At 26.7% G+C, this 25,877-nt stretch overlaps 5 protein-coding genes across 17 annotated transcripts in view; 2 read left to right on the top strand and 3 right to left on the bottom strand.

Annotated features, from left to right (window-relative positions):
• Positions 1–74: 74 nt before the first annotated feature.
• Positions 75–2,339, top strand: LOC127289821 (delta(3,5)-Delta(2,4)-dienoyl-CoA isomerase, mitochondrial). 4 transcript variants are annotated; one of them, XM_051318007.1, is made up of 8 exons: positions 104–309; positions 586–730; positions 819–907; positions 988–1,115; positions 1,258–1,538; positions 1,680–1,806; positions 2,035–2,147; positions 2,198–2,339. In XM_051318007.1, exons 1-7 carry the CDS (start codon positions 264–266, stop codon positions 2,131–2,133), a joined length of 915 nt encoding a protein of 304 aa, XP_051173964.1. In that variant the 5' UTR covers positions 104–263; the 3' UTR covers positions 2,134–2,147; positions 2,198–2,339. The 4 variants fall into 4 exon arrangements, with proteins under 4 accessions (XP_051173966.1, XP_051173965.1, XP_051173964.1 ...); XM_051318009.1 differs by having other exon boundaries at positions 75–180; positions 2,035–2,339; XM_051318008.1 differs by having other exon boundaries at positions 92–214; positions 2,035–2,339.
• LOC127289822 (dynein regulatory complex protein 8-like) lies at positions 1,888–3,853 on the bottom strand. Of its 5 annotated transcripts, none has more exons than XM_051318013.1 (6): positions 3,721–3,853; positions 3,505–3,657; positions 3,026–3,142; positions 2,837–2,957; positions 2,542–2,752; positions 1,888–1,949 (listed from the first exon to the last, which is right to left on the bottom strand). In XM_051318013.1, the coding sequence occupies exons 2-6, from the start codon at positions 3,620–3,622 to the stop codon at positions 1,941–1,943; spliced, it is 576 nt and encodes a 191-aa protein (XP_051173970.1). In that variant the 5' UTR covers positions 3,623–3,657; positions 3,721–3,853; the 3' UTR covers positions 1,888–1,940. The 5 variants fall into 5 exon arrangements, with proteins under 5 accessions (XP_051173970.1, XP_051173969.1, XP_051173967.1 ...); XM_051318012.1 differs by lacking the exon at positions 1,888–1,949 and adding an exon at positions 2,349–2,480 and having other exon boundaries at positions 3,517–3,657; XM_051318010.1 differs by lacking the exon at positions 1,888–1,949 and adding an exon at positions 2,349–2,480.
• Positions 3,823–10,655, bottom strand: LOC127289818 (cleavage and polyadenylation specificity factor subunit 1). 2 transcript variants are annotated; one of them, XM_051318003.1, is made up of 22 exons: positions 10,553–10,655; positions 10,220–10,478; positions 9,897–10,111; positions 9,520–9,818; positions 9,192–9,442; positions 8,914–9,095; positions 8,554–8,835; positions 8,312–8,485; positions 8,066–8,200; positions 7,831–7,980; positions 7,590–7,757; positions 7,204–7,439; positions 6,904–7,114; positions 6,656–6,822; positions 6,333–6,573; positions 6,049–6,234; positions 5,728–5,976; positions 5,386–5,538; positions 5,086–5,262; positions 4,727–5,000; positions 4,472–4,601; positions 3,823–4,390 (listed from the first exon to the last, which is right to left on the bottom strand). In XM_051318003.1, the coding sequence occupies exons 2-22, from the start codon at positions 10,386–10,388 to the stop codon at positions 4,204–4,206; spliced, it is 4,236 nt and encodes a 1,411-aa protein (XP_051173960.1). In that variant the 5' UTR covers positions 10,389–10,478; positions 10,553–10,655; the 3' UTR covers positions 3,823–4,203. The 2 variants fall into 2 exon arrangements, with proteins under 2 accessions (XP_051173960.1, XP_051173959.1); XM_051318002.1 differs by having other exon boundaries at positions 10,220–10,490; positions 10,553–10,617.
• Positions 10,656–10,727: 72 nt separating this feature from the next.
• Positions 10,728–15,110, top strand: LOC127289824 (WD repeat and HMG-box DNA-binding protein 1). Its single transcript, XM_051318020.1, has 12 exons — positions 10,728–10,912; positions 11,151–11,265; positions 11,352–11,503; positions 11,778–11,886; positions 11,966–12,208; positions 12,320–12,535; positions 12,595–12,900; positions 13,009–13,228; positions 13,313–13,537; positions 13,609–13,829; positions 13,906–14,148; positions 14,263–15,110. Exons 1-12 carry the CDS (start codon positions 10,836–10,838, stop codon positions 14,992–14,994), a joined length of 2,859 nt encoding a protein of 952 aa, XP_051173977.1. The 5' UTR covers positions 10,728–10,835; the 3' UTR covers positions 14,995–15,110.
• Positions 15,111–16,878: 1,768 nt separating this feature from the next.
• The window catches only part of LOC127289823 (uncharacterized), a 116,631-nt gene continuing 107,632 nt past the window's right edge, over positions 16,879–25,877 (bottom strand). For all 5 annotated transcript variants that reach the window (XM_051318017.1, XM_051318018.1, XM_051318019.1 and 2 more), the window contains 7 exons: positions 23,665–23,922; positions 22,955–23,257; positions 22,220–22,659; positions 21,763–22,142; positions 21,079–21,688; positions 20,216–21,010; positions 16,879–18,561 (listed from right to left, as the gene is read on the bottom strand). In XM_051318017.1, the coding sequence (XP_051173974.1) occupies positions 18,226–18,561; positions 20,216–21,010; positions 21,079–21,688; positions 21,763–22,142; positions 22,220–22,659; positions 22,955–23,257; positions 23,665–23,922 (3,122 nt within the window). In that variant the 3' untranslated portion in view covers positions 16,879–18,225. The remainder of the gene's footprint in view (positions 18,562–20,215; positions 21,011–21,078; positions 21,689–21,762; positions 22,143–22,219; positions 22,660–22,954; positions 23,258–23,664; positions 23,923–25,877) is intronic.

Genomic DNA, 25,877 nt, shown 5'->3' on the forward strand with positions numbered 1-25,877 from the left:
TTGTGAGAGAGAGAGGGAGAGTGATGAACGCCAGGGATGGGAATGTATTTACAAATAGTTATATGACTCAGGATTTTTTTTATCCCTGTGTAGATCTGCTTTGCTCATGCTGGACTTTGATCTTAATATAAATTTTGATTTGTTTTCAATCTGGAGTGTATTTAAACGTCTGTTTTTGGAGCAAGTGATACAAATTTTATTTTAACTTTACTAAGTACTTGTTCAATATTTATTATTTTTCACATAAATAGTTATTTTTTATTATGAATTCACGTCTTTTGCAAGTATTGCGACCAGGACGAGTGATTTGTATGATTTTTCAGTTTTGTATCTTTTTTTTCAATTAAAATTTAATTTAATTTTATGTAATTTACTATATTTGAATATTTTACTCTTTTTTTTAACTTTTCTCTCTTTTTTAATTTTTGATTCTTTTTTTTCTTTTTTAAATACTTTATTCTTTTATTTATATTTCTCACATAAGAATTTTGAATTTCCATACTTGTTTCATTTAAATAAATAAGAAATAATAAAAGTTTATTTAAAAAAAAAAAAAGATTCTAAAATTTTCATTTGTAATTACAGATTCCCAAATGATGAATTTATCAAGTGCAGCATCCGGAAAGAAACAATATGAAACTCTTCTTGTTACAGAAACAAAACCATTTGTGTTTAATGTACAACTGAATAGACCAAAAAATTTGAATGCATTAAACAATAAAATGTGGATGTACGTAAAAAATTTTAAAAATCAACATTTTAGTAAAAAAAAAAAAAAGAAAATAAAATAGAAGGCTTAATTATGTATTAAATTGTAGAGAAATTACCGAATGCTTTAATGAACTAGCAGAAAATGCAGATTGTCGTGTTATTGTTTTATCAGGCGTTGGAAAAAATTTTTGCGCAGGTATTTATTATTTTTTTAAATTGAATTTTTAAAAAATCTAATTTTTTAGTTAATAAATTTTTTTTGTTAATTTTTCTTAGGTTTGGATTTAAAGGATGCAATGAGCTTTGGACAGGGATTAGCAGAACATGATGATATTGCAAGAAAATGTAAATTTATGAATAAGAAAATTAAAACTTATCAAGATACGTGCACTTCTATTGAAAAGGTTGTTAAATTTTTTTTTAAATTTAAATATTCAGTAATTTATTTCATATATTATTTATTGCTATTTATGTTATATAGTTAAAAGTTAAGCTGATTATTAAAACAGAGTAAAAATTAAATGAGATTTATTTTTGTAATTCTAGTGTCCAAAACCAGTAATTGGAGCAGCTCACGGTGCATGTGTTGGTGCAGCAGTTGATATGCTTTCTGCAACTGACATAAGATATTGTTCATCAAATGCATGGTTTCAAATAAAAGAAATTGACATTGGTATGGCCGCAGATGTTGGAACATTACAACGACTGCCAAAAATTATAGGATCTAATAGTTTGGTTCGTGAATTAGCGTTAACAGGACGAAAATTGCCGGCAAACGAAGCACTTCAATGTGGTTTTGTAAATCGAGTTTTCGACAATGAAGAAAAGTAAATTAATTGTTTCTTTTACAATTTAGCGTAAATGTTATTGCAATTAAATTTTCAATTTCAAATATAAATTTTTTTTCAATGAAAACTATTATTAAATTAGTTTTAATAAAATTCAAATTAAAAAAAAAAACTTTCCAGATTGTTTAATGAAGCTCTATCATTAGCTGAAGAAATTGCAAGTAAAAGTCCTGTGGCTGTACAAACAACTAAAATCAGTTTAAATTATTCAAGAGATCATACCGTTGACGAAGGATTGGATCACATTGTTAGTATATTTTTTGTCTCAAACTTACTAATTAAAAATTGATTTAATAATTACGTGACAAAAAATTAAATTTAATGATAAATAATTATCTGACTTACCAGAAAGTTAAACAATGAGTCTGCATATTTTGCTGATTAATCAACCTAGAAAATGTAAATAATTGTAAAGCTTTTGGAAAAAGTATCAAATTGAAAATTTATTATTTCAATAAATAATTAAATATTTCAGAGAGAGCGCAATCAAGCAATGCTACAAAGTGAAGACTTCATAAACGCAGTTGTGGCCCAGGCAACAAAAGATGATCCACCAGTATTTTCAAAATTGTAAAATACAATTAACGAATTATTAATAATAATATTTTATTATTATTTCTTTAATATAATAATAAAATATTATTTTTACTACTATTTGACAAGACTAAAAAAAACAATTATTTTTTATAAAAAAATGTAAAAGAAGATAATTTTTTATAATGATTTATGTTAAGTATTAAAAAAAAGTTTAGTATATTAAATGTTTGATATGATAAATTACATGTGACATTTTTTTTTTATCATGCAATTATATTATCATTCTTTCAATAACATGCTGTCAAGTGCTCGTTTTTTTGGCACGTTTGCTAATAATAATTCTTGTTCTTTTTCATAAATAGAATATACATCGGGATTTTTATTCTAAATATAAGAAAAAAAAATGTTTAGAAACTTAAAAAATTCAAACATAAAATTTACTTACTATTAATAAATTAATGTAATGTTCATAATTAATTCGACCAGTTTCAGGATCACAGGCAATTGCCATCATTTCATTAATTTCTTCTTTGGAAAATGGTTCGCCAACTTCCATTAAAGCTTTTTCCAAATCTTTTCTCATAATATGACCACGATCCTCCACATCCAATAATTTAAAGGCCTTCAACAAGTCTTCAGGATCCGCTGGTCTAAATCTAAAATATTTATACGAAAACAAAAGAATTCTTTAATTTCAATCAAATTATTTTCAATAATTTATTTCTTTAAAAAAAATTTACTTTCGCTCGCTTATTGATTTGCACATGTACTCAACAAATCGTTCTTGTGGTACACAATTATTTTCTACATCTTCAACTTCAACTTGTATTTCCTGTAGTTCCGCTTCTGTTATTACACATCCTGTAAAAAAAAATTTTTAATTTATTGCAAATTATAAATTTCAATAAGAGAAAAAAAAAAATGTTTACCTAATGATCTTATGATAGTTCCCAAATCTCTAACATCAACTTCATGACTTCTTGCATTATCAAAAACGTCGAATGCTTCAATTAATCTTTTCTCCAATAAAGTTGGTTCTAATGTCACTGCAATTTAAAAATTGAAATTTAATTAACTTAAAATTGAGAATTATTTAATTATTTAATATTTTATAAATAAAAATCATTCTAACAAGGATTTAATTAATTTTAATAATATTTACTTTTTTTTAAATAAATAGAAAATTGTTTATAATTTTATACTAAATTTTGATTTTAAATATAATTAAATTTCAAATAATTCAAGTAGTAATATTACAATATTGTTTCTCAAATGTAATTCGTAATTCACTTGTTTAATCAATATCACTAGAAGAAAACGACGAGAAAAAGGATATATATTTTTGCATTGAATAATTCATATATATTTTTTTAATAATAAAAATTAATTTTACAATTTGTATATTTACATTTCAACTTACATTGCCCTGGATGATAATTATCTTTCGAAGTTCTGTTTGCAAAAAAATTTTTACGATTTAATGTTGTACTTTCTATTGACAATTGTTTTTGAATCGAGGGTCTCATTTTGCAGCAAATAATAAAAATTATTAAATTTTCTTCTGTAATAAAGAAAAAAAATAAATAAAAATGTTATAGAAAATCAAAATTAAAAATATACTTACATAATGTTTACACATTTTTTCCAAAAACTATCCTAATAGTAAAGATATTAAAATTTTTTTGTTAAAAATGAATCATCTAACTTTAGTGAAAAAATAATTAACTTTATATTGATTTTTAAAAAGTTTTCTTATTTAATGATCTATTAATACATTTACATCACATTATTCTCAATTTTTCCATTCCATTCATACTCTTTTTTTTTTTAAATATACAAATAATGTAAAAAATATTACACAAAAATAAATGACTGGTTCGCGAAACAGTGTTTTTTTTTTCATTATCAACATAGTAATGAATATAGGTGCCTTTCGTCTTAAATTTAATTTTCTCGAAAATAAAACAACTATTTCTATATACATTATATTATATAGAAAAAAATTTGATACAACTAATTAATAATAATAATAATAATTAGAATTTGCAATCAGAATAAAGGCACTTTTGTTCATTACTTGTATTCTCTGTGGAAAATGTGAAACAAATCAAAAATGTGCTGTCAATCGATTAATTTCTTCTATGTCTTCTATAATTTCTGGAATTCGTGTTCCTATTTTTTTCGCTACCTCTGATTTTTCATTAAACGGTAAATTAAGATATTTCCAAATTAGATCGCCGTCAATTACACCTCTCGCTGGATTTCCTTGAAGCCGTACAAAACTTTTGTAAGTTCTACGAAGAAATATGAAAAATTAATTTTCCTTTTTTTTTTTTGTAAAATAGAATAAAAAATATGGTAAAAAAAAAACTTACCGATAGGATTTTGGATTTAAACCTGCAATGTGACAAATGTGTTGCAGTAACACATTTTGTAACATAAGCAATCTTCTGTATGTTTTCTCAGGAACTGGAAGAATATAACCAAGGCCTCCATCTAAAGTAGCTGCAATAACAATTACAATAAATAATTAAACAAATATTCTTTTTATTTATTATATTATTGTCAATTAATTAATTTAATATCAGAAAAATTATAACTTGTAACAATTTGATTTTTTCATAACTTACCATACATAGTAATATGTCTTTTATCAGCACCAGCAATTTGTTTTCTATTATTAGCCGGATCGACAGTTTTACATTTAATTCGGAAAAATGAATTCACTTTTTGACCTAAGTGAAAATCTGCTTTTCGAATTAATTTCTGTCCACCTAAACTTTCCCTCGATTCTGGCTGGTACATGAATAGTGCAAAATTGCTTTCACCATCGGCCACAAGAAAACCCAAATTATTGTTATCAATTAAATATTCTATCGTGAAAACTTCCGCAGGACGAAAATCCTAAATAAAAGAAAAATAAGTATTTTTGCAAAATTAATCTAAAAAAAAAAAGAAATTATATTTTAAATATTGTTTATTTACTTACTCGGCTCACGAGTGAAAGAGTTCGATACTCTTCTTGAAATCTCAACAGACTTATTGATTTATATACATCAGCTATCAAAATTAAACTCTTAATACTCAACATTTGATGAATGTAAATCTGTGTATCTATAAATGCAACGCCCACGAGATCATTGTCTTTTAATTGCCAAATATAAATCTAAAAATAGAAAATATTATTTATCCAAAAAAATACAAATTATTAATAAAAATTGTAAATGTATTTTATAATTTATGATCTAATTTAAAAACTAATTCAAATATTTATTTACGAATATTTTACCTTTTGTCCGACAGCAGACACTAAAAATCCTGACACTTGAGTAATAGCCGTAATCGGTCCTTTTTGTTCTTTTGCATAAATTTGCTTAAATCGATTTTTCGTCAATGGTTGACCTGGTTCCGGAACAACTTCAATGATGTCGAAAATAAGTATCTGCAAATTTAATTTAATAAACGAATTAAATTCAAAATTTTTTTTCAAATTACTTTTAATTTAATTTCATATTTTTAATTTTAACAATTTTTTATTGTTATAGTATTTTAATTTTGCTATAAGTATAATAAATTTTTTCATTTTGAAAAATTAAAGATTCTTTTAAAATATATAGAAAAAATTATTTACTCGTCCTCTGCTGGTAATATCTTCACCATAATTATAATTTGTTCCAAGTACAATATAACCTTTAAGACCAGATCTTGTTCCCTCGTAAGCTAAAGACACATTTTTTAAACAAGTCACATGTTCCCATTGATCCAATTCGATTTTTGTATTTGGAATTGTTTCCCACGATACTGGCGAAAATAGTACAATACAAAATTGTTCTTGAATTGGAAATGGAAATCGATCGGAACGTTCCTCCTCTGTGAATTCCTACACAAAAATTAATAATTATTATTAATTTTTTTTATTTTCTTTTTTTTTTAAAAAAAGAAAACTTCTCACCTTGTCTTCACCATTAAATCGATAATAACTTTTTAAAGGTTCACCAGTGCTTGTTATTACACAATAAGTTTTACTCTCAAGATGATAAGTGACAAAATGTGGTGTACATCGTAAAGGTACTTTTCTCACAGGCCATGGAGCATCATACGAGAGATGAGTTGGTAAAACGCAAATACGCAATTCCTCCTAAACAGAAAAAAAAGGAAATTAAAATATTTTTAAATTCGTTTTATTCTTCTCTTTTCTTGAAAATACAATTTCACAAATAAAAAAAAATAATTTACCTTTCTATTGAAATACAAAAATCCTTGTGGACAATTAACATTATTAAATGGAGCAAACGATTTAATTGGTCCGTCAATTGTCATTGGATGAGCACGCAATTCACCGCGTCCTGTTAAAAATATCCAATGAGGATAATCACCGCTGATAAAAACTCCATTGTAACCAGCAATATTACTGAAATAGCGCATAACGGAAATACGTCTATCATCTTGCATTGTATCTTCCTCCTTAAATTTTGGCCTAGTTATAAAACAAAATAAATATGAGAAAAATATTTCAATTTTTATAATTGTAAAAAATTAGAATTTTAATTTTAAATCACCTTAAACTTCCTGGTATAATGCCATGATCCAATTTTTTCAATCTCAATTTTAAATAACCTTTAGGATACTTATAAACTTGATAGATTTGCAATTCATTATCTAATCTAAGTAGAAGCATTGGTCTATTTCCATGATGACCTAAAGCGACCATTAAAATCTCACGAACCTATTAAACGAAAAAATTTTTAAATTATTTTAATTATTTAAAATATTTTTATTTTTCTATTGAAAATTATCAAAAATTTACCTGAATTTGCGGATTTGGAATTTCATTTACATGCGTTGGAGTAACAGTCGTCGATTCCATACTATCGTGTAAAACTTGTTGTCCAAAACCAAAATTTTTTATCAAATACGATAAACGTAAATCGGGAAGTGAATAAATTTCCAAAGTTCCACTATCTCTATAAACAAGTAACCAATATGTGGGCTTGATTTCTTGAAGAAATTTCTGCCACCTAAATCAGAATTTAAAACAATATTTTAAATTAAAATTAATTTTATTCCATTAAATAGCCATTAAATTATTGAAAATTAATTGAAATACCATGGACTTTTCTTAGTAGTTGAATCAGTGGCTTTAGGTTGTGAAATTATAGGCATTTGAAAAGCGGGAGCATCGCCATAAAGTAAATCATCCTCGTTATCAATTGTTTCCACCATTGTTGGTTCATCAGGACGTTTATCTTTTTCTGCCGCTTCTTCGTCCACTTCCTCAGCTAATTGTGTTGTGAAAAGACCACTTACATCTCTGTACGCACAAATAGCTTCTATTTGTGGTCGCTAAAAAAGAAAAAAAAAATATTCACAAAAAATATATTTACAAAACTTCAATTTACTCTCAAATTAAAAAAAATACGATTATAAATTATATAAATCAAATAAATTAAATTTCAAAAGAAATAATGAAATTGAAAATAATATTTCTCTTACGTATAATAAATCCGCAGATTGAGCGTGTAATCGTGCTGATCCTCTTGTAAGTTGTTCCTTAAGTGTTAATAAAATTACTTGTCCATCTTCAGTAAGCAAAACAACATATGGATCTGCACAACTTGCGTATACAATGGGACAACCAAAATCCATTGGCATATGTTGAATCTATTTACAGAGAATATTTTTTAATATATAAATTTTTTTAAATATAAGAATTAAATGTTATTTTGTTTCTTACCTGTTCGGTACCAATCATTAAACGTACACCATTTTGTGTAACTTGAATTATATATTTGTTTCCTCCTAAATTACCAGCAAAAACAGTTGTTCCTTGTGTACTAAATCCACTTTGATCAACCTCATTAATTTCCTGTCCGGTTCGAAGAATCTATCAAATAAATAAAATAAATAAAATACTGAATAAATACGTAATAAAATAGAATATAATATAAATAAAAAATTTTTAATGTTACCATTGTCGAATCTTCGTGACTCAAAATTAAAAACGCATGTACTCCGTCTGTTTCTGATTTATCAAGTTCGTCATTTACCGGACCAATTACAGTCCACATGTCTTCACAACCCGGAAGTTCAAATGTAGTGACAACCTGAAATTTTATTTTCACGCGTTTAATATTATACAATAAATCCATAAAATTTTGCAAAAATTTATTAACCTATTAAAATTAGTAATAATAAATGAATTCATCAAAAAATACCTGAGGACGAATAGATCTTTGTAAAACACAAAGTGCACCATTTTTCCCATAACCTGAAGTTGTAACCAATTCAACATCCGGTTCTTGAGTGTGAGAAAATTCTTCCGATAAAAATGCTGGCTCTCCCATTGAAATATTCCCACATGGTCCAATATTTAATAAACTGTCACAAACCTATCAAAAAATGAAATATTTAATATAAAAAAATTTTCAATTTAAAAAATTAATTAAAATCAACCAACTTCAAAACTGTAGGAAGTAATTTGAATAGACGTTTGCGTCTCATTTCCATAGACTTCTAATTCTTCCGGATCTTTAATATCCAAAACATCGGAAGCCATCCAATCGCCCAAAAAATCTTGCTTCACTTTTTTTGCCGGTGTTTCTCCAGTATTATCCGCAAAAAATAAATCCGAATTACGATTATTTGATGTATTTTCATTTTCCTTTTCTGTGAATTTCAATAGCAATGAATTTCCAAGTCGAGAACCAAGAAACAGATAGTTTTCTTCACATAGACAAACCTATTATTATTAAAAATAATTATAGTAATTATTAATTTACATAAATTTTTTTAATTTTACTAAAAAAAATATACTTACACATGAAGTTAAAACACTAGCGGCTGCTTTATCAAAATGAAAACCCCTCACAGATCGCATACTATCAGCAAAAAGTGACAAAACATATAATTCTCCACTTTTCAAAGACATTACTAATCGATCAGACGATATAAAAGCAACTTGCGCTCCTTCTAAACTTATTTTCACTCCTTCTTGAGGTTCTTTGAAAAAAATAATAATCAATTAAAATACGTAATACAAAAATTGTAAAAATAAATTATAACGGAAATAATTGAAAATCTAAATAAATCACTTACTGAGAGGAAAATTTGTACTCGTATCAGCTAAACTATTCAATGATATTCCATAAGGCGGTATACTTTGATTTAAATAAATTAAAGAATTTACAGCCATTATTAATGTTCCGCCAAGTGGTTTTTTCACTGGCACTGCTTGACAACAATCAAATGGCAAATTTGACACTGACCAAATAATTGGATGAACTTTCTGTTGAATATTCAATGATATCGCTACCATTGCACAAGTATCTTGTCTCACTGCAATACGCCTGAATAAATTGTCAATATTAATAAAAATAATTATTTAATTAATTGAATAACCAAATTTTTTTTTTTGTCAACTAACCCAGAAAATGTTCGAACTGGTTCATATAAAATTAATAAAGTTGGTTCATAATATCCATACAAAAATTGAAGATCAATGATATTATCCATTTTCTCTTCTAAATTCTTTAAAATAATCATGTAAGACGATAAAATAGGCGCCTTGCTAGATCTTGTAATTTCAGCTTCGGCATCGTCTAATGTTGGATCTTTACGAAATGGTAAAACAACTAATTTTCGTCCATAAATTAACATAACAGCACATCTACCTTCGGGATCAACTCTCACTATTGGAACATGATGATGATTTGTCCATCCATCCTGAATAAATAATTTTTTCATTACGAATAAAAATTAATAAATTATTATTATTATTATAAGTATCTATAATATTGTTACCTGCATTTCTTCTTCTTCAAAATAATGTAAAGATACAGATCGTAGATCATGTGTTTCTAAATCATATTCAACAACTGATAGTTTAGCATCGCGAAAACCTAAAAGTAGTGAATCTCTTGGAGATCCCATTAGACGAACTGATTGTATAGACATTACATTTCCATGTAGTGTAAATTGTCCCAGACATTCTAGTTTCATTTTTGGTGGACGTGATTCTAAAATTAATGAACAGTTATAATATTTGTAATAGGAAACCCTTTTAGTAAATAAATTATAAAATATTGTTAATAAATGATTTAATTTAAAAAAAATACAAAAAGTACCTGTGTATTTTTCTCTTTTTGTACTGTCGACATCGGGAATTAGTCGGAAAACTCGTATAATATTCGCTCCGGCGACAACCAAACATTTTTCCGAGCGATTAAAAAAATAGCACGTTATTGCATGTTCAACGCCGGTTGCAGGATGTGTATTTTTACAAATAGAATACATTTTTTTTGGTATAAGGTGGTTGTTTTTTTAAATATTATACCGCACCAAATTTGTCTATAGGTTATGTTCAGTCTAAAGCGGTTGACACTTCTGTAAATATTCCTAAATACATTAGATATAAGAAAACATTATTTGTAAATTGGCTTATTATTAAAAAAAGTCACCTGTAACATATTTATAATAATTTTTATAATCACTTTTTCAATTATAAATTATAATAACACGACGTTTATTGTTGACAGCAAGGTTGGGAAAATAATGCCAAAATACAACGAACATAAAGGTTCGTTTACATGAAAAGTGTGTCGAGTTACAAAACCCTGGTTGTTTACCCGCCAAAATGTCATTTTAATTCCTGCATGTGATGTGTTTATACTCATAATTTTTCGTTAAATATTTATGTAAATAATTATTTTTTATAGATAATTTAGTATTATTTTGAAGAAAATGTCGTTAAATAAAAAGCCTATGCGATATGCGCATCCAGAAGGCCACACCGACGTCTGTTATTTTTCCGGAGAAAAGTAAGTTAATATTTGTTGGTTAGCTTTATGGGTCTTTAAATTTGGATATTTTTAATTAATATAATTTAATTAATTATAATTTATTTTAGGTAAATAATTTGTAATATTTACATAATTTTTAAGTAATTATACATTTTAATAATTTGATTATTATTACTAATTATTAAAAAAATTAATTAACAATGTTTTTTTTTTAATGTAATTTTTACGAATTTTTTTTTCTTTTTTACAATTTCAGAGGTGGTCTTATTACATGTGGTTCTGATGGAGATGTTAGATCCTGGCTCAGTTTAATGGACGATGATCCTGCGACAAATTGTGTTTCAGAACAATCGACAACTGTTATTTCAAAGGTGAAGATAAAAAAAAAAAAATTATTTTCCATTGACAATGTAATCAAGTTATTTATAAACAATAATAATTAATTTAATTATTTTAGAATGGTAAAATATATGTTGGCAATGATAATAATACAGTTCAGATACTTAGCTATCCAGAACTTGAAAAAGAAGGAATCGTTACGAGATTTGGAGCAACTATTTCAGCTTTAGCTACAACGAAAAATAGTAAACTCATTGCGTCCGGTGCATGGTAAATTATTGAATTTTATTTAATTAGCCAAAAAATTTAATATTTTTAAATTAAAACATATTGTTATGAAGAGAGAAAGAAAATTACAATTTAAAAAAAATAAATTTAATGTTATTTATTTTAAATTTTGTACTTTTTTTTTTTAAATTGAAAAATTTGTTTTTCTTTTATATTTTATTTATTATGTTTCTTGTTATATTTTCTTAATTACGAAATTTATTATTATAATTTTTCTAAATGTAAAATATTAACAAAAATAAATTTTTTTTTTCAGCGATATGCAAATTCATGTGACAAATATAGATACTTTGGAAACGACAGTATTGTCTGGTCACGATGCTCCAATATTAGGTTTATCTTTAGATCCAAAAGAAGAGTTCGTAGTGAGTAAAAAAAAAAAATGTTCCTCAATTTTTAAATAAAAAAAAAATATATATATATATAAAATAAAATTAATTTCAGGCCTCTTCAAGTGCCGATGGAACAATTCGAGTTTGGAATATAAAAGAAAAACGAAGTGTTCACACATGGAATAATGTAGTTCCAAAATGTAATTCATTTTTAACAGCAAAAATATATTGTGTACCTTCATTTAATTGTAATAATGGCGATTTTCTCGCATATCCCCATGGGAAAGATGTCATTGTCGTTGAACGATCAACTTGGAAAGAGGCTTTCAGGCTCAAATGTCCAGATCTTAAAACCGTGATTATTAATTTATAATTTAATAATATATTTAAATTTTTAATAGAAATATTAATAGATTTTAATTTATATTTCGATGTTTTTAATTGAAATTTATATTTTAATTATCAGGAAATAAGTATATGTAAATTTTCCGAATGCGGTACACGTATAGCAGCTAGTTCATTTTATGGTGAAATAATTGTATGGGATTTGGATAATAAAGGTGTTTTAGGATACATTGATCATCAGCAAAATGCGAAAATCACTTCATTTTGTTGGTATCCAGATAAACCAAAGGAAATTGCCTTTTGTGATGCATTGGGTCAATTGGGTTGCATTGAAGTGGTAAGTAATAATAATTTAATATTAAATACCAAAATTAACTAAAACATTAAATTTTGTAGCTAAGTGCTGGAACAGATCAATTAAATAGTTTGACATCGAGTGATGCAATAAATGGAAATGACTATGAGAATAATTTAGAATTTGCCAACGATTATAATGACGATGATGACGATGAGGACAATGAAAATGTGATATCATTGAATAAAATTAAATCATCAGTTAATCTTGATCCAGATCAAAAAAGTGTCACTGATCTTTTAAGCGAGAGAGTTGCTGAAGAAACTAAAAAATTATTGCCAGTTATTAATTTACAAGAACCATTTCAACCGAGTTCAACACCGGAACATTTACTCTCACGTTACATGGTATTATTATACTATTTTAGTTTTTTATTGTATTCTAATTTACAAAAGAAAAAAATTTTTCAATTTTGATTAATTAAATGAATAAAATAAAAATTATTATAATTATAGGTATGGAATGACGTAGGAATTGTAATGTGTTATACCGTGGAAGATGGTGAAGAATCATCAAGTATAGAAGTGCAATTTCACGATACATCAGTTCATCATTCAATACGAATTAGCAATTATTTGCATCATACAATGGCAGCACTTTCTACTGAAGCACTTGCTATGTGTTGCACTTCCAGCGAAGAAACATCAAGTAAACTCGTTGTCGTTGTATTACAAGGTGAATTATTTTTTCTTTTTTAATTTCAAAAATGCAAACTAGTAAAATAAATTAATTATTTATATTAATTTAAAAAAAAAAAAGGTTGGGGTTCAGGAAACAAAGAATGGTCCATCGATCTTCCAGAAGGCGAAGAAGCCCAATGTGTTGCAGTTGGTACAACTTTTGTAGCCGTTGGCACCGATAGAAGAAATCTTCGAATTTTCATGATTGGAGGAACACAACGCGAAATAATTGCAATTCCTGGACCAATTGTTGCTATGAATGGCTTCAATAATCATCTTTTAGTAACATATCACACGGGAATTGGTAATTTTATTTTCAATCAAATAATAATTGTTATGTATTATATATTTTAATTATTAATAATAATAAATAAGGTGCATCTGACGATCAACATATGAATATGCTGTGGATTAAAATAATTGGACAAAATTTACGAAGTCAAAAATTAGAAGTACCATTGTCACCAGCATCGAAATTAATGTGGCTCGGTTTGTCTGACCTTCATTCTCCAACGATAATGGATACCGAGGGTGTCGTTAAAATGTACGACAAAAAATCTTCAATGTGGATGGTGGCATGCGATACAGACAGACAGGTAAAGATTTCAAAAAAAAAAAAAAAATATTAAGCACTGCATAATTAAAAAATTATTTTTTAATTCCTTTATTTAGCCAAAGGGTAAAATGGATAATTTTTTCATAACTGGAATTAGTGAATCCGAAAGAATCATAAGATGTATTCTTTGTAAAGGAAGTTATTATCCCCCAACAAATCCAAGACCAATTGTTCAAGAAATACCAATAATTATACCATTATGTGAACCTGACACAGAAAAATCAGAGAAAGAAGCTAAAGTATGGCAAATTGGAAGTCTTCCCGAGGAAGAAAACGAAGCTGTTCTTATGCTTATTGCGGTAAAAAGAATTTTTTTTACTTTTTTAAATCTTCAAAAATTTTAGTTTAAATTTATTTATAAATGTAAAAAAAATATTTAACGGAATTATTTTCATCCCTCTCCCCCTAATTAGCTCGCATGTCGCAGTAAAGTGGAATTCCGTGCTGTTGAATTATGTCAACAAATTGCTTCACCAAAAGTAATAGATTTGGCCATCAAGTACGCGGCACGTAATGGTAAAATGGCTCTCGCCAATAAATTAGAATCAATAGGTGATAATAAAATTCAAGAGCAAGCAAAACAAGAGCTTGAAAAGGCTGAAAATGATAAAATGACAAATGAAATTGTTGTTGAAGAAGAAGAAGAAGAAGAACCAATATTACCAGTTCTTATGAAAAAACCCGAAATTGAAATTCGTCCATTAACTTATAGTCAAGGAATGATGAAAAGAAATCCATTTAAAAAAACAAAAAAACCACCAGAAGTAACTGGTTTATTAGCGCTTGATACACGTGATGAGCCAAAAAAATTACCAATAACATCGCCAATATTACAGAAAATAAAAAAGCCATCAATAAAAACAAAAGAGAAACTTCCAACAAAAAAAGAGAGTTATGTGAAATGGTACGTTAGAAATAAAAAGAAATTAGAGGAAGAATTTCCTGGTATGAATGCAACAGAATTAACAGCAAAATGTTTAGAAAAATATCGAAATATGCCGGATGATGTGGATTCAACGAAAGACGATAATGAGGAGACGAAAAAAAGAAAATTAAGTGAAACCGATGAAACAATGCCCGTAAGTGAAGCAAAAAAATCCACTTCTAGTAAACTAGCTGCTTTTGCGCGCAAAGACGAGAATTAATTTTACAAATTAGAAAATTAATTTTTTAAAACTTAATTTTAATTCTCAGATGACTTTTGTTTTTATGAAATAAGGGTAAAAAAAAAACGATATATTAAATATAATATTATTCTTTATTCCGTGTGATTTTTCCTTACAGATTTGAGTCTGTCTTTCGAAAAAGACAGATGGACTGAAACACAGCCATTCCTTTTTTTTTTATTTCTATAATATAAACATCAAATCTATGATACATATCAGTAATTTGATAATTATCATAAGTATTTATAATTTATAATTACATACATAAATTCGTACTTATTACACTGAAAAAACTGGTGCTTCACAATTCTTTTTTTTAACAACTCCTAAAAAATTTGACTTCTATTTTCATTAAATATAAAATAAATAAAAGAAAAAAGTCTAAGAATGTTAAAATATTAATTGATTATTATTGAAAAAAATTTCAGTTGAAAATTAAATATAGACATCACATTTTTTCAGTGTATGTACGCCAGTCAATTTTGCTTTTTAAAATTACATAGGTATTTTTTTTTAAATTTCTTGTTCGTTTGTTTATTACGTATTTACGTAATTCCAGTTTTTAGGGTATTGTTTGTTTTTTTCAATAATATATATATATAATATGACAATAACGTCCGTAAAGTACATTAATTCTAAATTATATTTTTCATATTGTTTTTTTTAACAGATTAAAAAATTCCAATGAATAAGATTTTTGCTTCAAGCTACAGTTATTTACCCCCCCCCCCCTCTCTCTCTCTCTCTTGTGTCAACATTTTTTGTTATATTGTATTTACAATATTCATACAATTTTTTTTTCTTTTCAAAAGAAATATTTTGCCTATTTAAAACTTTCGATTTATTTTTTCGTAACACTTAAGCTACGCAAACATTTTACATTCAACATCGATTAGACACTCAGGTAGTGCAAAACTTAATTTCCCATTTTTATTTTCCAATTTCATTAAATAATTTATATAGATGATTCACAACCTTGCTTTTTAATTTAAATAAAAAAAAAATTTGAAATTTTATATCACAAATGTTTCTTATGTGTTTCAATATTAATTTTTGTGTTTTTAATTTATATTACAATTTTTTTTTTGTAAAAAAGTAATTTTTTATGATTGAGAATAAGAATTGGTAATAAATTTTTTTTTCTAATAGAATAGATATTCCGAAATTAGAAAAGTATTTTTCACTTTCTTTTTTTTAAATTGTGACTTAAATTCAACAATAATTTGTTTTAATTGAAAAAATAGAGAAGAATTAATCACAATTTTTCTTTTTTTTTTTTTTTTCATTCTATAATTTGCACTACATTCTTACACACATTTAAATATTATTAATTTATCTAAAATAGTTGGTGTCACGAGGTAACGCGCAAAATTTTCTGGTCTAAAAAACGGGATGTCGAAAATTTGTTTATAGACAAAAATATTATTACTACATTGTAATTTATAAACGAAGGACGCAATTTTTTTTTCTTTTTTCACTACGACACCCCATTTTAAGTTACATATATTTATATACAATTAATTTATTCCAATATTGACTATTTTAAAAATTAATTATAATTATCAATCGAATTATCACTATGGATGCAATATTTCACAAAATATTTAAATTGCTAATTAAAAAAATATTTTTAATCACACAAAATTTATAATATTATTTTTAAAACAATATTTTTTGAATCATTCAGAATTAAAATATTTAAAATATTTGGGATTTCTGTAAAAAGATTGTTTTTTTTTTCTTATTTTTTAAAAAAATAGAGACAAATTATATAAATCTAGTTTTTTCAAACTCTTCGGTAAAAGGAAATTATAGGATATTATCATTGTGTTTGTGTGTTTATAAAAAAGTAAAAAGCCTCTGTTAACAAATATGCTATATGTATTTCAAGTAATATTTTAGCATTGAACGTTCTTGACTTTAAATAATTGTAATAACAGTCATACACTAGCCTAAAGCAGTCTATAAGCCCCATTTTCACAAATATTTCTTGTAAGCTATATCAATTATTCTCACGCAACATTCTAAGCGTACATTATACACATTTTAAAATCAAAATTTAAAAAATTTAAAAACTGGGAGCACCATTACGAAAATTGTTTTTATTTTTTTATTCCAAGCCTAAAATCGTATAAGCAGAAAATTGACTAAAAAATTTCCATTAAAATCTTTTAATTAGGGAATTTTGTTATTTATGAAAAAAAAAATTCCCTTTTTTAAAAAATTTTAATTGAGAATAATTGAGTAAAGAGTTTTGGAAGAAGCTTATCGTTGTTCGGAAATTATCGTAAACTTTCTTAATTGAGCGTTTAATGTTGTAAGTCAAGAAAAAAAATTAAGTGGCTCCGTAAACAAAAAATTATTCTTTTTTATTTTCTCTCTAAATATCAATCTGATCGAAAAGAATTTATCGCGCGATCAGATATCGTTTATTAGGAATCACATTCTCATTATACAACGCGTAACATTGAGATCAGTATCTAAAATATATAACAGATTGAAATATTTTGAGTATTATTTATATATATATATATATATATATTTATATATATAATAATTTCTTTACAAACTATCTAACATTCGAAAAATAGTACAGAATCCGAAACTTCGAATTTCGAAGCGTTGTTGATCACCATTCATCGCGTGTGGAATGTACTTTTTATGCCTCAAATTTCGAATACTATCGTGGCTTTACAATATTATTTTATCGATCGATTTCCAAAAAGGAACGAGTCTTGTTTAAAAAGACGAGAAAATGATTTCCATCTAATAAAATGTTTTATAATTTAATAGTCTAAAAGGTATTTTTCAAAAATTGTGAAAACTTGTTAATTTTCAATAATTTAAAAAATTGTTTTTTCTCGAAAATGGAGGAAGGGGGTTATTATTGAAAACCAAGGCACATAATTTAAATTGAAATTTAGTTTTCAATACCCGAAATATTGATATGTTATTTAGGATCAAAAATTTATTAGATAATTTTTAAAATATTTAAAATTTAATTTTTCTCTATATAAATAGGATTTAATCTAGAATTATCTGTTGAGATATAAAAGAAATAAGAGAGTATGTCAAAATATACTAAAATTGAATAATTTTTATAGAAAAATAGAAAATTTCAAGAAAAAAAAATAAAATAAAAAAAATATTCTAAATTTTTTCAAGACTCGTTCAATTTTCTAAAAATTTTGGATTCTTTTTTTTTTTTTGCTACAAAAATGTTGTATGTTTACTGCTGTGTTCTAAAGCAGCAAGAACATCTTGTTTTTGCCGAACATAAAGTCGTCCTTTTTTCCATGGATTTTGAAGTTGAAGGGGTTTAAAGTCATCCCTGAGGCATCGTTCTCGTGCACCAATAACGGCAACTAGACAAAAGTTCGGTAGTTCGTCGGATGTATAAATTGGCCCTTCTTGGCCTTTCAACATAACGGCCATATTGAGCTGTTTCACTACTAAGTCAACCACCTCTCTGGCTGTGGTTCTTGGGGTTACATGTAACTTTAAACTTGTCCCGGATGCTAAACCAGTTTCATAGGCCGCATAAACCTGAAATTAGAAAATATTGTCTTTGTGTGAGAAACATCGAAACTTAAAACACTTGGCCAAGACATTATTTAATTAATTTAATATTTCACTTGTAACACCATTTTTTTTTTTTTTTTTTTTAATTAAAAACTCAATGCACCACGAATCGAGGGAAAATAATCACAACTTTATTATAAATTATAATTTTCTTTTGATTTTGTTTTAAAATCAAGATTCTTGTCCCATCGTTTCGTAAAATTTATTAGCACTAAAGCAATACTTTTAAAAACGAGCTTTATGTTAAAATATTACGAGTTATTTTCTTTATTTAAAAGAAAAATTATATTTATTATAACAAGCATTACGACATTGATTTTTTTTTAAATATTAAAATGGAATAAAATGTTTAACTGGTACGTTCATATCACAGCATACAACAAGAAAACGACAAAAAAAAAGACGATTAGACAAAGCACAAGAATTTGGATAATCATTTTTAGCTTTTTATTATCAGCGCAGCTTACTCGAATAATTTGCTGCCTCAGACGAACTGTTGCTAACAAGAATCACTAAGACTTGAGGAATCCTACAAGGAAAAATAGCATTTCACATTTATACTAATGTGGGATTTTTATTTTGTATTTCAAAAAAATAATGATAAATTATATAAAAATTTTAATTGAAAATAAAACAAATTAAAAAATTGTGTATTAAATAAATAAATTTATAATATAATTAATAAAAAATGAATTAAGTTAATAAATTAAATTTAAAAAAAAAAAACGTAACATTTTATGACAAAAAGCCAACTACTTAAAAAAAATAAAAATTTATAAGCTTGATTATATATCACGTGATAAAAACTTAATTAAACATTTAAACTTTCTAATTAAAATATCGAAATACATTTTCATTTAATCCTTTGAGGCACACATTTTGTGCGATATTAATTAACTAATTATCACTGGGAAACAATTTTTATTCTAAAAAAAAAAAAATAGAAGAAAAAAAAGAAAATAATAACAAAATAGAGAAAATTTATCAAACAACCAATTGTTTAATAAAATTTAAAACTAAATTCAATTTTCACGCATGAAAACAAAAATTCAACAAAAAACCAATTGTTCAATTTTTATCTCAACGAATGAGGTGAAAGTGAAAAAGAAAACAATAGTTTGATTAAAATCAATTCAATTCGAAACGATATAGAGGAAAAAGAAGAAAATAAAGAAACAAAACAAAAAAAGTGAATGAAAGAAAATTCAACAAGAACCAATTGTATGATTCTGTTCAATAAAAAAAAAGGAAAATCAAGCAATTGTTTGATGATGAAATAAAATTATATCGTATGAAGAAAAAATAAAAATACAACACAATTTTAAAATTAAAATAAAATTTTTGAAAATGCACAATTAATTGAGGAGCAAATTTTCAAAACCTGATAAATCCTTATTTTCTTATTTTGAGAATTTAAAAAAAAATGACTTCAAATTGAATATTCGTTGTTAATAAATTGTTTTTTTTTCTTAAATTTAACAGTGAGGTTCTTAAAATATTAAATTTATGTTTATCTTAATTTTTTTTTTTTCTTTGAAAAATGGATTTATCAGCTTTTGAAAATTTGCTCCTTATATTGAAATTGGAAATTATCGTGAAATATTAAAAGAATGATAACCTGCAAAATTCCAGGAAGCGGTGCAGGCATCATTGTAGCTTCATCCTTCTCTTCATCATGATGATGACTATCCATCGTTGAACTAGCCATTGCAGCAACACTAGCAGTAGGTTTTGTTGATTTTATTTTTGCATGTCCTGCTTTTATGCAAACACTTGAATTTGGCGTGGAATATTCATCGCTACTTATTGAATGCATACTATCCGATGTATTATTACTGACACTCAAAAGACTTGTCGTATTAGTCATAGCCGTTGAAACACTGAGTAAAGAACCACCATACATCATTGGTTTAATACTCAATAATGGACTTGTACTAGCTGAAACAGAAGTCACTGTAACCGATCGATTTCTTGGACTTTGTTTATATTTTGCCAATAAAAGTGTATCCTCTGATTTGGACGGTGGAAGTCTAACATTTTGTAATGGAATTAAATGATGATTTGCATTATTATTATTATTATTATTATTATTATTGCTATTACTCGTACTGCTCACTGGAAGAGATGTTTTTACTTGTTCTGTGTCACTTGAAATATTCGATGTATCACTACCTTTACGAATATATTGACTACTTGGCAATTGTTGTTCACTTTTACTAAATTCAGTTGTCAATAAATTCGACGAGGAATTTGTGATATTGGGACCTGGCCAACTGCCTCTTCCTGGACTTGATTTAACAAGTTTGGGATCTCTTGGGGGTAGTTGAAGGAGACTTCTCTTTAGACTGTTGCCACTGTTTTTATTTCTATCCAAACTCAACAGGTGTTTCATGCAAATCCCCGCTGATTGAGCCTTTTTTTTAAAAAACAATAAAGAATAAATTAATAATTTACAATTATATGATATTTAATTTTACTTACATTTGACAATGTTGATCCTCTGTCTCGTGCAAATGTAATGACATCAACGAGCCATCGTGCTCCTTTCCAAACAGTATTCATTTGTGTCTGAAGATCCTGAAGTCTCATTAATTTATCTTTTGCGATATTTAATTCAGATGTACTGAATGCTTCACGTTGATTATGTTGCGCTTGTGCTGTATCCAATTCTAAAATACAACTCATTCTTGAATAACGATTTATCACTTCCTTTTGATAAGTTGTCAGGTGAACCATTTCAAAAACTTGAATTGGCAACGATAGAAGATCACCACGTTGAAGTAAAATTTCCCTCGTACCGGGAACTAAACATGCAGTTTCTGCTGGTGGTACAGTAATGAGGAATGACACATCGTGAGTTAAATCAACAACTTCTGCATCGTATAGCCGATGTACGAGCGAATCATCCGGATTAATTTCCATATGATTGAATAGACGTTTCGCCGTTGCCGAGACAATGTCAATAAATTGCTTCTGTTGTTCTGTACCCTGTGATTCGTTCGAAGCATTCTCTTTCTCCTCCTCGTCCTGAAGAGTTGATGTCGACGAAGCCTGAATTCGCGTCATTCTCTTCAAATACTCCCACTCTTCACTGTAAAAAAAAAAAATATTTCCATATAAAACAAAATCAATTTTTATTTCAAAAGAAAAAGAAAATAAACTTACGCAGAGACATGAGGATTGTCTCGAATTTTACAATGCGGCAAAACATTTGGCGATTTAACTGGCACAACAACTTGAATAAGATCAACGCTACTTTGCATTTTCAAATAACCGAGATAAAGACCTCGGGATAATTTAATACTACTGACTTGATGATAAGTTATTTGTTCCTGTATACTGGCCATGAGAATATCAGCCACATTACTGTCTTCGTGTGTTATAATTTTTTTTGTCACTTTACTCAACGGTAACCAACGACTATTTAAAACAGAAACCAACTTTGGCGTTTTCACATAGTTTATCGTCGTAAATACTAACGTGCCTTGAATATCTCGAATTGGTTTATAATAGAGTTGCCCTAGGTCCTGTGTACACAATGCCGCCTGAAATGAATTTCAATTAGCTTTTCTCCCAATCGTTTCAATTACGACAAAAAAAAAAAAAAAAGCCCCAAACGAACCTGCATTTGTGATGCCGCTTGAAGTAATTTTATTCTAAAATGATTCGTCGAACTCGTGTGACTTTTTTCCATATCCTGTCGAAGTGATTTAACATCGTCCCATGTGCATGCAATTTTCATTAACCAATGAAAATCATTATAAATACAACTGGGATAAGTTTCATCGACTTCAATTACAGGTAGGAAATCTTCATTTGTCACTAATACTTTATCCTCATGATAAAGTAAACAAGCAAGAAAAACACCACGTCGAAGATTTTTTTGAAATTTACTTGTCGCTGTGAATAATTGTTTTATCGTTGTTTTTTTCTTATGATTACGCCTTTGTACAGCCGGTGTCTCTTGTGTGTATTCCGTACCACGTATATCAGTGAAAAGGGTATCTAATTGCTCCAATCGGCCAGCGAACCTTGGCACCCTTCCGTCAATGTCTCGCCAACCTTCAAAATTAATTACCCATTTAAAAAATAACCATACAATTTTAATTAACAAAACATTTCAATTATTATTATTATTATTTTTTTTTTTATTAATTTAATAAATTCTACAGAGAAGATTAAAAGAGAAAAACCATTAAATTAAAGTAATTATATACATAAAGAAGAGTTGTATAATTAAATAGAAAATGAAGAATCTCTAACGATTAGCAAGAATGTTTCACCGCTTATCTTTTGGTGATTATCTTGAAAAGTTACTATTATACGTGAAATAAAATAAAAAGTGTACTTGACTTACTACTTGGTGTTACATAAGCCGGTGTCGAAGGTCGAAATTTACTATAACCTTTCAAATTTCCAGCAGCTGCTCTAAAATAATATTTTTGACCTTGAACAAGGCCATCGATTCTACATTCTCTCTGTTTCATGTCTAAAACTTCCTTCTCGTCGCATACCACTGAGAAATCGTCTTTCACACTCCACTGAACTTTGAATTTTGTGCAAATTGCGGAATCATGCGAATCAGATTCTTGAAACCTGGCTATGACGGAAGTTGTTCCCGTGACGTCTACCGATACCAAGTACGGTTTATCCGGCGGTCCTGATAATCGAAAAAAAAAAAAATTTCAATTTAGAAAATTAATAATAAATAACAATTCTATCATTTTAAATTTAATATTTTATTTAGAAATATGCACAATTTTCTTTTACTTTTTTTGAATTTTAAATTATTACAAAATTAAAAATAAAAAGTATCTTGAAAAAAAAAATTACATTCCTTTTTATCACTATGGAATTTAATATATAATACTAAAATATTTTTTACACTTTTAAAACAAGAAAACAAATTTGAAAACCTATTCTTTTTGAAATAAAAAACCGAGTAAAATTATTATATTAACTAATTAATAATTAAAATTTCAAGTGGAATTTTAATTTTTTTTTAGAGATTCTTTGTTGTAGTTAAAAGCGGAAAAAAGTACAATAGGAGAGAGATTCGGAACTCACTCGCTTGATCAAAACCAAGTAACATTTTCCTTAAAGCTCGTGCTCTCCTTTCCCAAAGTGCTAGTTGTTTGTCTTCTGTATTTCCGCCACATCCTGTCAGATTATTGTGTGGGTTTGAAAAACTGGACCTATGACTCAGTGGTTCAAGAAGTGTTGTTCCACTACTTCCAGAAGTACTGCCTCCTAGTTCTTGAACTCGTCGCTCTGCCTCTGACAGCAATGATGCCAAATGACTTCCCAACGAATCTGGTGACTTAACTGTCAAATAAATCCAATATAATTAGAAAATCAATTTATAGCTATTTATTTTATATAATAAAAAAAAAAAAATTACCAAATAATTATAATACAAAATAAATGTCAATAATTAATAGAAGATAATATAGAATAATTAAAAAATTATAAGTAATTAATTATATTCTCTAAATACTAAAATGATAATTATCAATATTTAAAAAATTAAAATTATATTTTAATAAAATAATATACAATTATTCTTTAGTTCGAAAACAATAATGAAAATAAGTATTAATAATAATGAAAAAAAAGTAATTTTAATGAAAAATAAAACACTCGAAAAATTATGTTTGTTTACGAATTAATTAATTAAATTCCCCTGTCGGGTAACAATGTCATTTCCAGTGTTGTTGAGTAATTGGATGGCTAAAGCCATTCTACAAATACATAGTCCAAGTGTACAGTCAAAATGGATTTTCACGAAACGTTTGCCATATACATATACACGAGTCACGATTATCAAATCGATTTAATTTTGCATAAAGTCCAATAAAATCCTAATATTTTCTCTCTTTTTTTTCTCGTAGATTTTTTTTTTTTTTAACAAATATTTCTAATTTTTAGACAAAAAAAAATCATGGATATAAATTAAATTATAATTTTTAAATTAAAATATGTATTTTAAATCCTTTGAAGTAAATTTACTTCCCATTTGAAAGAAAAAAAAAAAAAATCCAGAATAAACTCTTATTAAAAATTCTTTTCTTTCAATTCTTTTTCTTTCTAAGTAGAAAAAAAAAATCTTGTGTTCGGAAATTGAAATGTGATATTAGCAATGAACAATGAAAAATCTCTTCTTTACTATAACGATTCAGAACAATACTAAGACTATTATCGTTAAATAAAAGTCCTAGTGAATAAGTCAAGGACTCCCAATATAATCCATTTCATCCTTGATGAGAATATGTCCCATATCGAATTGAAACTCTGGCCATTCAGTTTGTTTGAGAGAATTGGAGATTCCAATTAATGCACTACAATTAATTATTCTCAAGTATGTCGCAAATATATATTATACGTTTTCGTTGTGCATCTCGTTATAAATTAGAAGAATTTCTCCTTTGGCAATTTGGCGTGACTTGAATATTTGTTCGTAATGAGCAAACGGAAATATTTTGATTAGACTGTAAATTCGACAAATAGAATATAAATTGCATTATTATAAATGAAATTAATTTTGTACGTGACATCAATTATTATTAATATTATTAATTATAAGAAATCGATCTCTTATTCAATTATCAGAATCAATTTTTATAATTAGTTGTAATTCTGTGTATTAATAACTGAAGAGAAACCAAAAAAAATTTTAATTGTAAATTTCTTTTTGATTTCGATAGTTTTTTTTTTTTTTTTTAAATCAAATATTAATTAACTTAGATTTTTTCCTTATTGCGCATTAATTTGCATATTTGAATGCACGTCTGGAAAAGTGTATGAAAATTCATAAGCTTCTGATGAGAACATGAAATTCTGGGAAAAACTCACTTTCAAGATGCATGAAAAAATAATATAAAAAGAGATTTAAAATTAATTACAAGTATAATTATTAATACAAAAATTTGTTAATTAACAAATTTTTAATAAAAAAAAGCATCACGTAAAATGGTTCAATACTTTTCAATTTAATAAATTTTTTTTTTAATCTAATTTAATAAAGAACCCAATAAAACTTTTACTCTCGCCTATCAATTTAAATCGAAAATTTTTTTTTTTTATCATCGTTAGAAAACAATAAAAACTCTGTAATTTACTTGGAATTTGAAAATTTAATTGGAATCCTTCTTCGTTACTGCAGTCGTTTCATTTTTCATGCTAGAGAAAATTCCATTGATTTTACATAGAAAAATTTCGGAGTGCATTTCAATGTGAACTTTTAAAACTTAAATTCAATTTCCATTTTTATTATTCTTCGA

This window comes from Leptopilina boulardi, unplaced genomic scaffold (assembly GCF_019393585.1).
Source record: "Leptopilina boulardi isolate dan_hultmark-lab unplaced genomic scaffold, ZJU_Lbou_2.1 LbouV2_51, whole genome shotgun sequence".
In the NCBI taxonomy this organism is placed as follows: domain Eukaryota; kingdom Metazoa; phylum Arthropoda; class Insecta; order Hymenoptera; family Figitidae; genus Leptopilina; species Leptopilina boulardi.